This window comes from Cupressus sempervirens, chromosome 4 (genome assembly GCF_028749045.1).
Source record: "Cupressus sempervirens isolate cs-2001-9-10 chromosome 4, ASM2874904v1, whole genome shotgun sequence".
NCBI classification, from domain to species: domain Eukaryota; kingdom Viridiplantae; phylum Streptophyta; class Pinopsida; order Cupressales; family Cupressaceae; genus Cupressus; species Cupressus sempervirens.
Window position 1 is genome coordinate 519,916,910 of NC_143121.1, and position 14,191 is coordinate 519,931,100.

General features: G+C 34.0%; 1 protein-coding gene across 1 annotated transcript in view; it reads right to left on the bottom strand.

The window, feature by feature from the left end:
* ABCI15 (trigalactosyldiacylglycerol2) overlaps positions 1–14,191 on the bottom strand; it is an 86,864-nt gene that overhangs the window by 68,965 nt on the left and 3,708 nt on the right. Inside the window, exon 2 of the mRNA XM_089825758.1 lies at positions 13,792–14,121. Within this exon, the coding sequence (XP_089681884.1) occupies positions 13,792–14,121 (330 nt within the window). The remainder of the gene's footprint in view (positions 1–13,791; positions 14,122–14,191) is intronic.

Sequence of the window (14,191 nt, forward strand, 5' to 3'; positions counted from 1 at the left end):
CATGTTAATGGCAATAGTGTTGTTGTTTATAACCTTGCAACATTATTCTCGTGCTGTGACTGATATATCGGCTATTATTGTTTGCAATCAATGCTGTGTCTGATGTAAATTTACATGCTTGCAACCTGTTTGTGCCTGATAATGCAGGAGCTCAATGAGAGAAAAACTTATTGGATTGATAAAAAAAGGTATATGCCTTCATGATTCAAATGAGAGGAATTGACCTCCCTTTTATACTTGGTACGCTGAAGTGATGCTTTCCACAAGTTGCATCTGCGTCTCTTCATAAGCAGTCATTCTTTTATTCATACCCCTTCCTAAATACCAACCGATCAGTTTACTTAATCTTAACCAATGCCTTTAGTAATCGTTCTTCTTATTATATCATAATTGATCTATAATATCGATTGCTAATCATTACATCTTATTGATTGCCTCCTTTTGTATTTGATGATGATTATGTTATATTTGCACTTCAGGCCCGATAATCATTTGTGTACATGGGCTGTGTCATTAATCCATATCGATTCTCTTCTGATTACTCCATTTGTCAATAAGAAAGACATCAATGAGATAATTATCTGTTTGCAGACCCGAGACTTCCCAAAGGCTCCTCCGTCTCATTACATGACTGCTTCCTTAGTTCAATTTTGTCTATTTATTGCTGCTGGTTTTGGTATTCTATTCCGTCATCCTTGTAGTATGGTTAATTGCCGCCTTAACGTTCTCCATGTGATTTATTATGTTGTTCCTGCGCTCCATGTATGCCTCTCAAGTGTATTCTTTTCCTCAATCTGGTCACAGTCAATCCATACATATGTCTTTGCCCAAAAGCCATGTCTCTTACTTCATAAACTTAGACGGAGTTCACGTGTCCTTTGCTCCTTACAAAAATTAGTGGATTCCTCGGTATATTTCATTTCTTTGGAATATAATTCTATTACTCTTTTTTATATTCTCTTCACTGTTCTTTAATGTATATTTCCCCTCTATTTATATCTGTATTCTCTCGTCTTGAATAGTCACGTCCCTCTCCAAATATTACTAATGTTTAAATTTAATTATCATCGATTTATTAATTTGATCATTATACATTCTTAGAAATATATGTATTGGACAATATATTTTAGAATTATATTTATATTCATTATTTAATAGTTATTTAATATTTGTTATTATATTGATAATATTTTTTTATTATTATTATCATAGAATCTTATTATAATAATAATATAATATAACAATATAAGAATATATCATATTATTATATTAATATATTATTTATTCCTATCATATCCTCTTATTTTACTAATATAATATAATATAATAATATATCATATTATTATACTAATATATTTTCATGTCCTCTTATTTTATTATATTAACACTACAATTAATAATTTATTATTAAATCGACTCCTTATTTTGTTCTTTATTATTAAATTCTAAGGGGCAAAATAGGGGACATGACATCAAGAGCACAAGTCTACGCAGCCCCATAAGATACCTCTACCTCCAAACTGCCTAGCAATAACCATGTGTCATTATTAACATCTTTCCCAATATCATGTGAAAGCTGCAAATCATTGGTAGTTGGTTGTTCTTTTCCACGACCGCCTATAGCCAGTGTAGTACATTTTTCTTTATTGCCTTCCATAACTTGTTTGAAATTTTGTCCACCTGTAAGCTGATTTTTTAATTCTGAAAACCCCTCATACAAATTTATGCACCTATCTTCCGCAAGAAGATCCTGAGCCAACTTGTGGTACTGCTTCTTTGCCATGAAAGTCTTGTGTCGTAGCTTTAGATGTAATCAATGAAGGGTAAATCTTTCTGAACCTGTAAAGGGAGTTTTTAATACTCATCATACAAGTCAAGTATATTTGTTCTTTTGTCGGATCGTGAAATTTGGGCTAACTATTGTGTATCTTAACAAGATCTTCCCTGATTTTATCCAGACCGTGTATTTTTCTCATAGCTAGACCACCTGTCTCTGTATGAATTAGAAGTCCTTAGCAACATAAATGTCCCCATTTTTCTTCTACACAAATACTCATGAATTATGTCAAACAATTGGCATGTTTTGTTCATGTATCATGTTTCAATGATTGGATCAAGTGCACATATACATTCGCATTTATAACAGGTAAACTAATAGCATCAGACTCAACTGAAGTGAAATTATAGCAAAAATATATCTCTGACCTTTTCAATTTGTACCAGTGTTCACTTGTAGAACAAAAAAATTCTCCAAGCGAATGCCTAGTTGTTTGCAGCCTCCCGCAATAGCACCGTGAGTCAGAATAATTAGTATTGAAACAGCAGAGTATGTGGCAATGCACAAACTGCCTACACCATTATTTTCTTAACCCAAAGATTCCTGATCCAAAGCCAATGCATGCTACCTGAGGTCTTGAAAAAGATTGTTGGACCAAAATAAATTCATTAAACTAACAAACAAAGGACACAGGCAGCACCATGCAATGAACCCGACCACTTTGAATTGTTTACGAAAATACAAAACAATTTATCATGCAATGAAGTCATTAGTTCTACCCACGATTTTCTTCCTCCAATTCCCTGCAAAATAAACCCATGACTTCAAAGTAATTTTATGCCTTACTCTGCATATTAAATAATCTCCACCAATAATAGTCTTTCTCAATAATATTCACTCATTAACTTTTGGCATCAAACAAATATATATTTCCATATTGAAGCCTGATACATATCAAAAATAAGTTCGATGCTCAACTGATGATTAAAGAATTTCTGTATCACTTATTTCACAGCAAGTCAAAACCTTTTGCTAGAAAATATAATTGTCCAACTATGAAATATTCACGCTGCATCAATCATTTTTTAAATATAATTGCCCCAAGACTATAGTTGGCTAAAATATTTATCTATCAACTTTAGAAGAAGCCCAAATAATAATTGCTTCATTAATGTTTCCCAAACATTATAAAATCTCATCCAACGTGGGCCCACGATTTTTAGAAAATATTCACAGTAGTCTTAGTCCCTTCACACATTAAACAGCCAACAAAAGATTAATTTATCTTTAGAACCATGTGCCTGGGCTTAGTAATATCTCCTACAGATTGTCGGCTTCTCACAGTTCCCTGTCTTTCAACTTCAACTAAATCAATTGAGAACTTCGCCAGTGCCAAGGCCCAGCTCTAAGCCTTCGAACAGAAGACAACAAATATCATTCACCAACTACCAATTTTGCAGACTCTGAGATACATGTTACAACCAGTTACGAGAGCAGAAGACATTACTTATGTTCCCACCTTTATCCTCAAATTGCATCCATCTATACCAAAATATTTGTTGTTAACAAGAGTTGTCGGGAACATTACAACCGGGTTTCGTCAGGTTTTATAGGGGCATTAATAACTGGGCAAATGCCTATTGAAGTTCACGGGAATACATCAATTCTTCCATCTCACCAATAAAAACAATTCCCTGTTTAATATTGTCAGACAACTATAGTCACCGCTATAGTTTGTAGTAATTATATGCTTGTCTTTTAATATAAAACTCCACTCATAGTTGCTGAGTCAATCATTTACTGCAAGGCTGGAATATCACGACAAATCAGGAATAGTTATTCTCCACGGCAGCAAGATTATTTATATGAAATGTTCAGCCTTGTAAGCTCATCTAGTATTTTCTTCCACCGTAAATATTATCAGATTTTAATTAAAGTTGATCTTATGTATAATTCCAGAGATATATTTGTGACTTCCATAACAACAAATTGGGCCCACAAACTTTAGTGCAAATGTTGTAAGTTATAACCAATGTTTGCCAAGGCTTACATAAATTACTGTCTAAGGCAATAATAAAAATCTCCAGACTTTATATTTGCATTTCCAGTGATAAAAGATTCAACCGCTGAGATATATAATTGCACATCCTTACATATTTCACAGCAATAATATGAGATTTGTCTATGTATTATTTGTCTCACAACCTTTGCATTATTCTCAAAACTATTGATGGCAACAAGGAACTATATTCTAGAGTTGGATATTTAGTGCGATGGGCACGTTTTTGTTCCCTTGATATGAGGCGGCTTCTCAAATTAACCCCAGCAAATATTAATCCTATTACTAAGTCGGCCCACCAATTTTGTGCACTCAGACAACACATACTCAGAATTTAATATCTCATTTTTCCTCCACAGATACAAAATGACCCACAATCAATTTCTCTAATTAACATGGCTGCAAAATTCATTCTTTTGTTGAAGACACAATTTAGAAACCTTACAGATTTCTCTTCAATAGAGATTCAACAAATGTTGCCTTCCAAGTTCCAAACCTCACAGGCTGGCAGAATACACAGCTCTGATACCTTAGCAATGTCCCCGACCACATATTTTCCCCAAAATTCGCAGACCACAATACAAAAAATTTAACAAGAAATGTGCAAGCAAATGATTTTCAATTCATTCAACAAAATACCAATATCCTGCTGAAAATATACATATTCTAAAAATAATATTGCTTTACAAGCCCTCAGCAAAATAGTGCATTATCCAATCTTAAACACAGGAATTGCAGTTGTATTGGTAATAAGAAAAACAAAGATTTAAGTACAAGTGAGATACCCCATTGATGTCTCCAACAAACAATGGGCTTCCGTCCCTGCCTCCAAGCCTGAGGGTTTTTTGTACTCAAAGCTACAGTAAGTTGAGAGAAAAGAAATCTAAAACATAAACCAAGTATATTACAAATGAGCCCTTTTTCTTCTTTTAAGCTCAACCTGGTGACTCTTCACATTCCTTTCTCTATTTCTTTATTTCCTTTAAAATAGTCATTTTTACCCACTTAAGAAAATAAAGCACTCGTATAATAATAAAGTGACATTTGATAATATGAACTTATGTTATTAAAGTCACTTTATTAATAAACCATTTAAATCTTCAGGCATTAAAATTACTACTTAGATGGACTTGGATAAGCATGTGTGATAGCTCACTGGAAAAGCCTCGACAAAACATCCCTAGTCCAACACTGATATGCCAAGAATGTTGAGCCTCCTAACTTACTAAAAATAGTAAATGTCTGAAAACCCCACTGAAACAACCTCGATTAGCCACCAACTGGAACTGCCTAGACCAAAACACAATCTAATCCCTAAGAAATCTCAGTTAACCCATGGGACCAAGGCAAAATGGGCCAACGACGCATCAAATTTTACTAGCCTGGGAAAGGAGATATGACATGTTATGTGTTATGTGTTGTGGATCTTGCATTATTGTTTATCATTCAGATCTGTAACTGGTTTAAGTGGTTTGAAGTTATAATTGTTAGTGTGCAACTAATTTGCCCTCTTGCCCTCTCAGTTGTGCTTGCCTCCTTTTGGGCCTAACAACAAGATGGCTTTCTTAATCCCTCATGAAAATCTTGGCTCAAAACTCCATGAAACTACAAGCTTATCAACAGTTTTTTGACCATAATTTACAGCTTGTCAATATAGTTTTCCTCCAATTCATCCTTATAAGAAGTCCTTGCAATGAAAGCTTGTCCCTAAGTTATATGGAAAATCAGTCTAATAGCTTACAAGCTAGAACTCCCACCTTCCTCTTGTGCTCATGTCTTCCACGTCTCTTGTCTAAAGAACATTCTTTGCCAACATGTTAGTGCTCAAACCATCTTCCTGAGCTCAAAGCCAAAAGATCCATCATTCACACACTCATTAGGTTCTTGATCTAGCAGCGTGGCATACAACCTGAAGATTCGACTTGGGAACTCCTCTACCAAATTCAACAACAATTTCCTTCCCTTTTCCTCTAAAGACAAAGCTTCTCAGGGGATAACTCCTTCCTTGTTGTAATGGAGGCTTTAGACCTATGCTTTACAAGTCATCTCTTGAGCTATTATGAATAATCTTGTATGCTTCCAACATAGTAGTTAGCTTGAATAGAACTGGTATAAATATAAAGCAGAGGCTATTGTATAGGCATCCATGAACTATTTATATTGAGCATTGCTCAAAGGAGGTTGCTTCCTTGAAGAGCCCAGCAATATTTTATGATTTGATTCTACCCATCAACACAAATTTAATCTTGTGTTTCCATATCAATATTTGTTTTTTCTATATTTCATGTTTCTAACTAATAGTTGCAAGGAGGACCATCACATTTAATAACAATATGTAATACCCCCCTCTAATGATGAAATCTAATATTAGATTATAATCAATATCCCTATTTACCTAAGTAGTTGATTAAAATATATATACTGAGATAACTCAATGCTTATGAGTAAACTAATATGTTGTTGTAAATTATTTAGTTAAAACAATATTATCAAATAATTAAATTAATAATTAAACATTTATTAACATTTAAAGACATTAGATCAATTGAACATATAAACTATAAATACTACTTAAGAATGCAATGAATACACAATAAAGTTAAATGATAATGATCCATTATTATCATTTATAATTATTAGCACCTGCTCCAGAAGGAGGTGCAATGGTTATGCAGATAGAAAAGATATACAATGTTATCTAATGTAGTGTAGAGTAAAACTAAACAGTCTAATTTAAATATTATCATCTAATAAAATATAGACGTGGATTTCTCAAATTGTTTATAATGTTGGATTGTAGGATGTGGGCTAAGCATTTAAAATTAATCAAACATTTTATCTCTTTTGACAAATAATAAATAATAATAAGAATATATATTATTCGTGTGGAAAGAAATTGTTTTGTCAACTATTCTTTGATATAGTCAAGATATAAATACAATCATTCAAGGTAAGTAAGTGTTCAAAGAATTGAAAATTAGATATAGTCTCAACAATCATTAATCCAAATAGTGAAAATTCTATTTTTAAACATTTAACAATAAGCTAATTTCAACCTACAAAATTTCACCTTCATATTAGAAATGTTGCAAATGATTGTTTTTCTTTGTTAATCGTGGCATCCTTCAACTTAAAAATCCATTCGCTTCTATCATCATTAAATTTTCATTTTTATCTAAAAGATAAAATTTATATTTAATTTGTTTAATAAAATTTATAGCTGATTTGTTTAAAAATTAGTAAATATAGTGAAAAATTATATGTATTTTTTAAATGGTGTATCCACATATGTGATTTGAAATGTTTATTATTGAATCTATGCACAATCTATTTTTCAAATCTTAAAAAAATAAATTTTAGTCTAAAAATATATTATCCATAAAGTTATTATTAATCTTAGTGTATATGAATCTTAATGTATATAAGTATTATTATGTTCCATCAAACCATGACTCTTTGAGGTTGTCAAAAAATTCATGTGCCTTGTCTATGCTTCCACATTTTGGGAACTGGGCTACTAGAGTATTTGTAACTACAACATCCCACAAAAATCCCATTTCAATTTTTATTTCATGAATAGTTGTCCCTAATTTTAAAGCTCAAATTTGAGCATAATCAAGGTGTATGCTAGCAAAGGTTGAGGAGTTTGGATTTACTTCACCAATTGCATTTGCTTAAAAGTTTCCAATGCCTTCTCAATAAACCACTTTGAACATATTACTCTAGTCATATTTTGTTCAAATGCATGTAGTGTTATCCAACGGTCATTGTAGTCCATGGGGCCACATTTCTTCGAGGGATTTTCTCCAATAGTTGTGGTGCCTCGTCTTTCCTTCCATATTTTGCATACATGTGCATCAAGGCACTTCCAACCACAATGTCTGAAAAAACCCCTTGTATTCTTTTGGTTAGACTCCATACCCTACTCCAATGCAAAGCTACCATACCGATACGAACACAACAGATGCTGGAAAATGTTTTGGAATTTGACTCTACATTTGATCCATTTTCTAGATACACTACAATTGTTCCAGTCCACGAAACCAAATTTTGTTGAAAGATTTTGTTAATCAGTTCACATGCCTTTAAGTTTATATGCTTCTACAATTTGCAAGCTCATCTCTGAGGGCATTTGCAACTACTACATCCGATCAAAAACACCCCTTCCATGATGTTCCATACCCTGTTCCAAAGTTCCCATTCTGCCTCACATCTAGAAGTATGCCAACAAAGGATGTGACATTCGGCTCTACACCTATTGATTTGCTTAAAATTTTCAAAAGTATTTTTAACAAATTTGTTTTGCATATATCTGAAAGTTTCCATGAGACATCATTTCTTTGAAGCACTTTGTCAAATAGTTCACTTGCCTTGTCTACATTTTATGTACATGTCTACAAGGGCAATTAAAACGCCAAAATGTTAAGCTTTGATGGATATCTATACCATGTTATAGAGCTCCCATTTTAGCACTAGTTGTAAGCATGTTGGCTAAGTCCACTACTTGGTTTGGAAACTCGTTCATTACATCTGAACGTCTGTAATATTTTGATTTTGGCATCTCCTTGTCAGGAATTTTAATTCACCCTAAAAATGCCCCTTTTGTTCATAATGCAAGTTCATTTGCTCTCTCATAGTTGCTAGTTTGAAGTAAAGTGCTTGGATTCAAAGAAGAACAGTTGTGGAGCTGCAAATACCTTGCAAGAAGTGTTTAAGGTATGCATTTCAACCATTTGCTTTAGTTCTTTCATAGATTATTGATTTATTTCTAATTTTTGCAATTTTCAAGTTTTTGTCCAAGTGTTGAAGCATGGTTTTCTTTCATTTTTTTCTAAATTGCAAAAATAGAACAATGAGTAATCAAGGCTCAGTGGGTGGAGCTGGATCACCAAAATTCAAAATTGATATGAGGCCTCTTTTATGGAGACAGAACAAAAATCACACAATATCCTAGGAGTGGGTCATACATATGGAAATGTAATTATTACACTGTACAGTATAGAAGCTCCTATTCCCGAGAGAAACTACATTTTTTGGGCCCTGCAGATGAAGGAATTGACATGTGTGAGGGTAGTGGGGAAGATAAGAAGGGATTACCAGCTACACAAATAGCAGCGTTAGCATAAGAGCGAGAAGATGCTGATAGAGCAATTGCAAAAGGAAAACATAGTGCTTCCAAAAGATAAAATACACCAATGCTACCATCCAATCAAACAAGCACAAGAACACATCCTTTTTTGCCTATGCCATCTACAAATGAATAAGTAGAAGACCCATTTCCACTCACCCGCAAGAGAGGCCCACTAGATAGGGCATTCCAAAATGAATTGAGGGACATTGGATCACAAAGTTGAACGTTGTTTAATTGCAAATGGTTTTTCATTCAATTTAGTGAGATCGCCCTATTGAAGGGAGATGGTGCAAGCAATAAATGAAGCACCTCGTGGTTACAAAGTGCCTAGTTATGAAAAGTTGTGCACTACCATATTACATGATGAGAGGAAAAATGTAGAGGTTGAACTTCAACCAATTAGAGACTCCTGGGTTCAATTGGGTGTGTATTATTTTGGATGGGTGGAAATATTGTAAAAATTGTCCATTAATAAATGTTATTGTTGTATGCCCTAAGGGGGCAATGTTTTTGAAGGAAATTGATTGTGAAGGGCAAGTGAAAGATTCAGAATTTATTTCCCACATTCTCGTTGATGCCATTGAGTCAATGGGTCCGAATAATGTTGTCCAAGTGGTCACGAACAATGCAAGGCTGCAGGATAATTGGTAGAGTCAAGATATGATCATATCTTTTGGACGCCAAGCACTGTCCACTCTCTCAATTTGGTGATGAAATCAATTGGCACCAAAATAGATTGGGTTAAAAAGATATATGGGGAGGTTGAAGAGATTCAGATGTTTGTGATGAATCACCACATGTCACAAGCAATTTTTAGGAGTTTCTCAAACTTGGAATTATTTAAGATAAATTTGTAAATTTAAAATTTAATTTATATATTATTATATTACATAATATTTTTTTGTTGTTGTTTACAACAAAAAAATATTTGTGATGAATCACCACATGTCACAAGCAATTTTTAGGAGTTTCTCAAACTTGGAATTATTTAAGATAAATTTGTAAATTTAAAATTTAATTTATATATTATTATATTACATAATATTTTTTTGTTGTTGTTTTAAACGTATTACTAACTTGAGTTTAACATGTTCTTAGGTTGCTGAAACCCACTTTGCGTCTCACACAATCATCTTGAGATGACTTGTAAAGGTAAAGGAAGCGTTGAAACAAATGGTCATTAGCCCACAAAGGAGCATTTGGAAGAATTCCAACACAACAAGAGCCCAAAATGTGAGAAGAACGATACTAGATGAGGATTGGTGGGGTCTTGTGACTTATTTGTTGGAATTCACCAATCCAATCATGGCAATGCTTCGCTTGGCAAACACTAATGAGCCATGCCTTGGGGATATTTATGATTCCATGGACTACATTCTTTTACAATTATTTATTTGAGAAATATCTAGATTCTAAAATTTAAATTGACATAATCACTAATTATAATTATTATTCATATCTCATATCCTAGCTCATACAGAGGAGGGAGAATGATCCTTAGGACACCTTTTACAAAAAGGTGGAAGCAATTGTGCATTATCAATGGAACAAGATGTCCACACCTTTGCACCTCCTCACATATGCTTTATCCTCAAGGTACTGTAGTGCTTATCAAATGTTTGTGCTTATGTTATCCAATGTTTGTGCTATTGATACTTGATAATGTTCAATCGTATTATGTTATCCCCAGGTAATTTAGTGCAGATGTACTTTGCCTTCCAGGTAGAGTGGCACTAGTTAGAGATGCAAAGGTTGCAAATGGGTATAAGAGGGCACTAACTAAAATCTTCCAAGATCCAGAAATTGGGGTGATTGTGAGGAATGAATTTGCTGCCTTCGTCTCAGGAAATGATTTCCACACTCTAGCTATGGCAGACCAAAGCAGGATGGATGCCATTAAATGCTAGTACCTTCATGGTAAAGACTTCACGTACCTCCAACCTCTTGCCATAAAGATCCTATCCCAAGTAAGTTTGTAAAATTTAACACCCAAAGTTAATTTCTTAAAATTAAAGTTAACATTCTCAATTCTTTGAATTTATCTTGATTGTTGTATTGATATTTTTTTAATTTCTCTCTAGGTTGCCAGCTCTTCTACAGCTGAGCGGAATTGGAGTTCGTACTCTTTTATCCATTCGGTCAAACGCAACCAGTTGGCTGCAAACAAAGCAGAAGAACTTGTGTTCATTCACAACAATTTGTGGTTGTTATCACGGAAGGATCCTAAATAGAAGGGTCCCAAAAAGCTTTGGGATGTAGCAACTGAAGCTCCTGATTTAGATATGACCATCCAGGATCTTGCTAGATCCACTTTGGTTGATGTGGATGATGAGGAGGATTATGAGTTCAAAATCCCCTCTAGTACTAGTGGAGCTGGTTTGGGTTCCTCTAGTGGTGTAGATATGACACTTGCAGCTCATCAATACCCCTCTAATGCGGATTTTCTTGAAAATCCATTTGACGATTGAAATCAAAAACTTTAGTCTTGACTCTTGACTCTTTTATGAGTGAATTCCATTACAAACTTCAAGTTTAATGATCTATATTTTGAATGTTACAAAGTTTCAATAATTCAATATAAATGTGTTGATTTTCTTTATAATCGTGAAAATAGATCAATTATCAAGTATACTAGATTCATAGATGCGTACTAGAATCATAGATTCATACAATGAAATGATTTAGTTTTAGAATTATGTATATTTCTCATATTTTTAAGTATATATATATATATAGAATCATAGATTCATATTATGAGATGATTTTGTTTTAGAACTATGTATATTTCTCATATTTTTTAGTGTGTGTGTGTGTGTGTGTGTGTGTGTACGAACCCTCCACAAATCATAATTGGGAAAAAAAAAAAATCCCAATTCCACAGATCCGATTCACGTGCCCGAATTGGATTTGTTTCACGAATCGGCAACTAAGCAATTTTGGAGAGCATTTGGCTTCCAGTTAAGAAACCTAAGGATGGAAACCCTTCGGAATTTTTTTGGGATTGGACGGGAACCTTGTTCTAGTTGGAAGCCTCGTCCAGGTATCTCACATTGCATTGCAAACTAATTCAATTTTATGATATTTACATAGCAGATAAACTTGCAAACTTGAGAGCTTATTGTTTTGGTGAGTTTGGACAACATTATTTATCAGGAGATTTCATTTAATTTAAATTAAGTATTACTTTGTTGGGTGTCATTCTTTTGAGGATTGGCAAGATTTCAACACTAAAAGAATTTTCGTTTAATCGTGAGCACAGCTTTATGAGGTTTGATGGCTTTATTATTTGCTTGATGGGTAAATGTTCATTGGTGATAAAAAGCTTGTCTTTTGTTAAATCTTTAAGAGCTTTGTCAGGGCTTCAACATTATTTTTTCGACACTAAAGGTTAAAAAAAGAGTTGGGCGTTGGAACATTTCTTGGCTGCTAATGGTTATTTCTTCTCAGTTCTTCTGGATGCAAATGGAGATATTCTGAGTTTGAAGAAAGCTGTTTCTTCTCCCTATCCTCACTCACAGTGGAATCATTTGCTGGGCATCATTAGAAAACTGAAGCATGAGCATATTCGAAATTGATACTGTGTTCCATTAATTCTAGCTGCTGTGAATCCGTGGGTTTCTTCAGGCATGCATGACCCAGCTTGACAAGCAATGAGTAATTAGGTGATTTTGGTATTCTTACCCCATGGAGTATGTCTTCTGTCACTGTTGCAAGCAAGCTAAAATTGCTAAATAAATTTTGCATCTTTAAAAGTTAATCTCAGTTTTGACAACAAACTGGAATTTCTTAGCATAGATATGTAACTTTGTTGGATGCTTCCTACAGTCAGTTTGGAGTTCCCACATTATTTCGAACATTTCCCTTTGGCTCTTTGGCTTCAAATCTGCATCTTTGGAGGTCTTAAAAATACCCATTCTAAGCATCTACTACTGCTGATCAGCATGAGGGTCTTCAGATGGTCGGTGACTCTAATATTCAGTGTTTTGCTATAGTTGACTTACAGAACTTTCAGAGCTAGGCATTAAATCTAAGTATTTAATTCTGCTACAGAAAGTATTCAAAGAAAGATTGTGGATATAGAAGGGCATTAAAAGACGATGGATAGTATTACAGGGCAGAAATCAGAAACAAGTAGGGTACTGAAATCTCTGCCTGTGAGTGACAATGGACTGGAACTCATTGTATGAGGAGTCTGGAAAGGCATAACATTGAGTACAAACAGATTATCAACTGCTGTTTTCTGAGTCTTGCAATACTATTTTTGGATTGATGCACTATGGGAAAGATACAAAATTATACGAATAACATTTGGGCAAACTGTTTGTATCCTTGCTGCTGTCAAACATTAATTCCAGAAAGGAGGCTGGTGTTGAAATACCTGTACAAGTAAATTCTTACGATGGCTGCAATCTCAGGTCACTGCTGATATAATTGCTATCCCAGCTATCAGAAAGTTGATGTAAGTGAAAACTAAATCGAGATCAGAATTATTGTTATATTAGAAGCATGTTATGTTTGATTGTTGTTGCAAATTTCTGTTTATTAAACTGTTGAATTGAATTTCAAAAGAGTAATATATATAAGTTTATAACTGCAACTAAAATGATTGTGAGCAACAACAAAAAAAGCCATAAACTTCTTGTTCCTTCAGTGAGATGTCCACAGCCTGTTTGGTAGAGTGATGATAGACCAAGAACTTGAGGGTATTTAAAAAAATTAGTGTGAAACAGGGCTGTATCTTATACAGACTATGACAAAGAGTCACATTACTGAAAAAGTTTTATAGAACATGGTGTAAAATGATCATGAGATTAACAAACACACCTTTGCAAGAAGAGGCTTTGCATCTTCTATGACTGAACCAACCCTTTCTGCCAAATCATATGTTTTAGTTATACTTATGTCATCCATTTGCCGACCGAGCCTGGTGAAAATTCCAACCAACTCATCTAAGCTGACACCCTGTTCACCCTTAATCCTCTGTCTGTCACAAACAATCAATCCTTCTTTGCTGCAACCAGGATCAAGAGGGCCTGTTGTAGCATTAGGAATAGGTGGCCGTGGCGTGATATCAATTAAAGTTTCCATAAGAAGACCAGACTGATTCACCTCAACAAATGAATTTCGAGGAATAACAATTCTATCGTCCACAACCTGTAAAAAAGAGGGTTAAAGTCAGGATTGGCAACCTAAAGGTATGACAATGTCCAAGAGTCAATTTAAA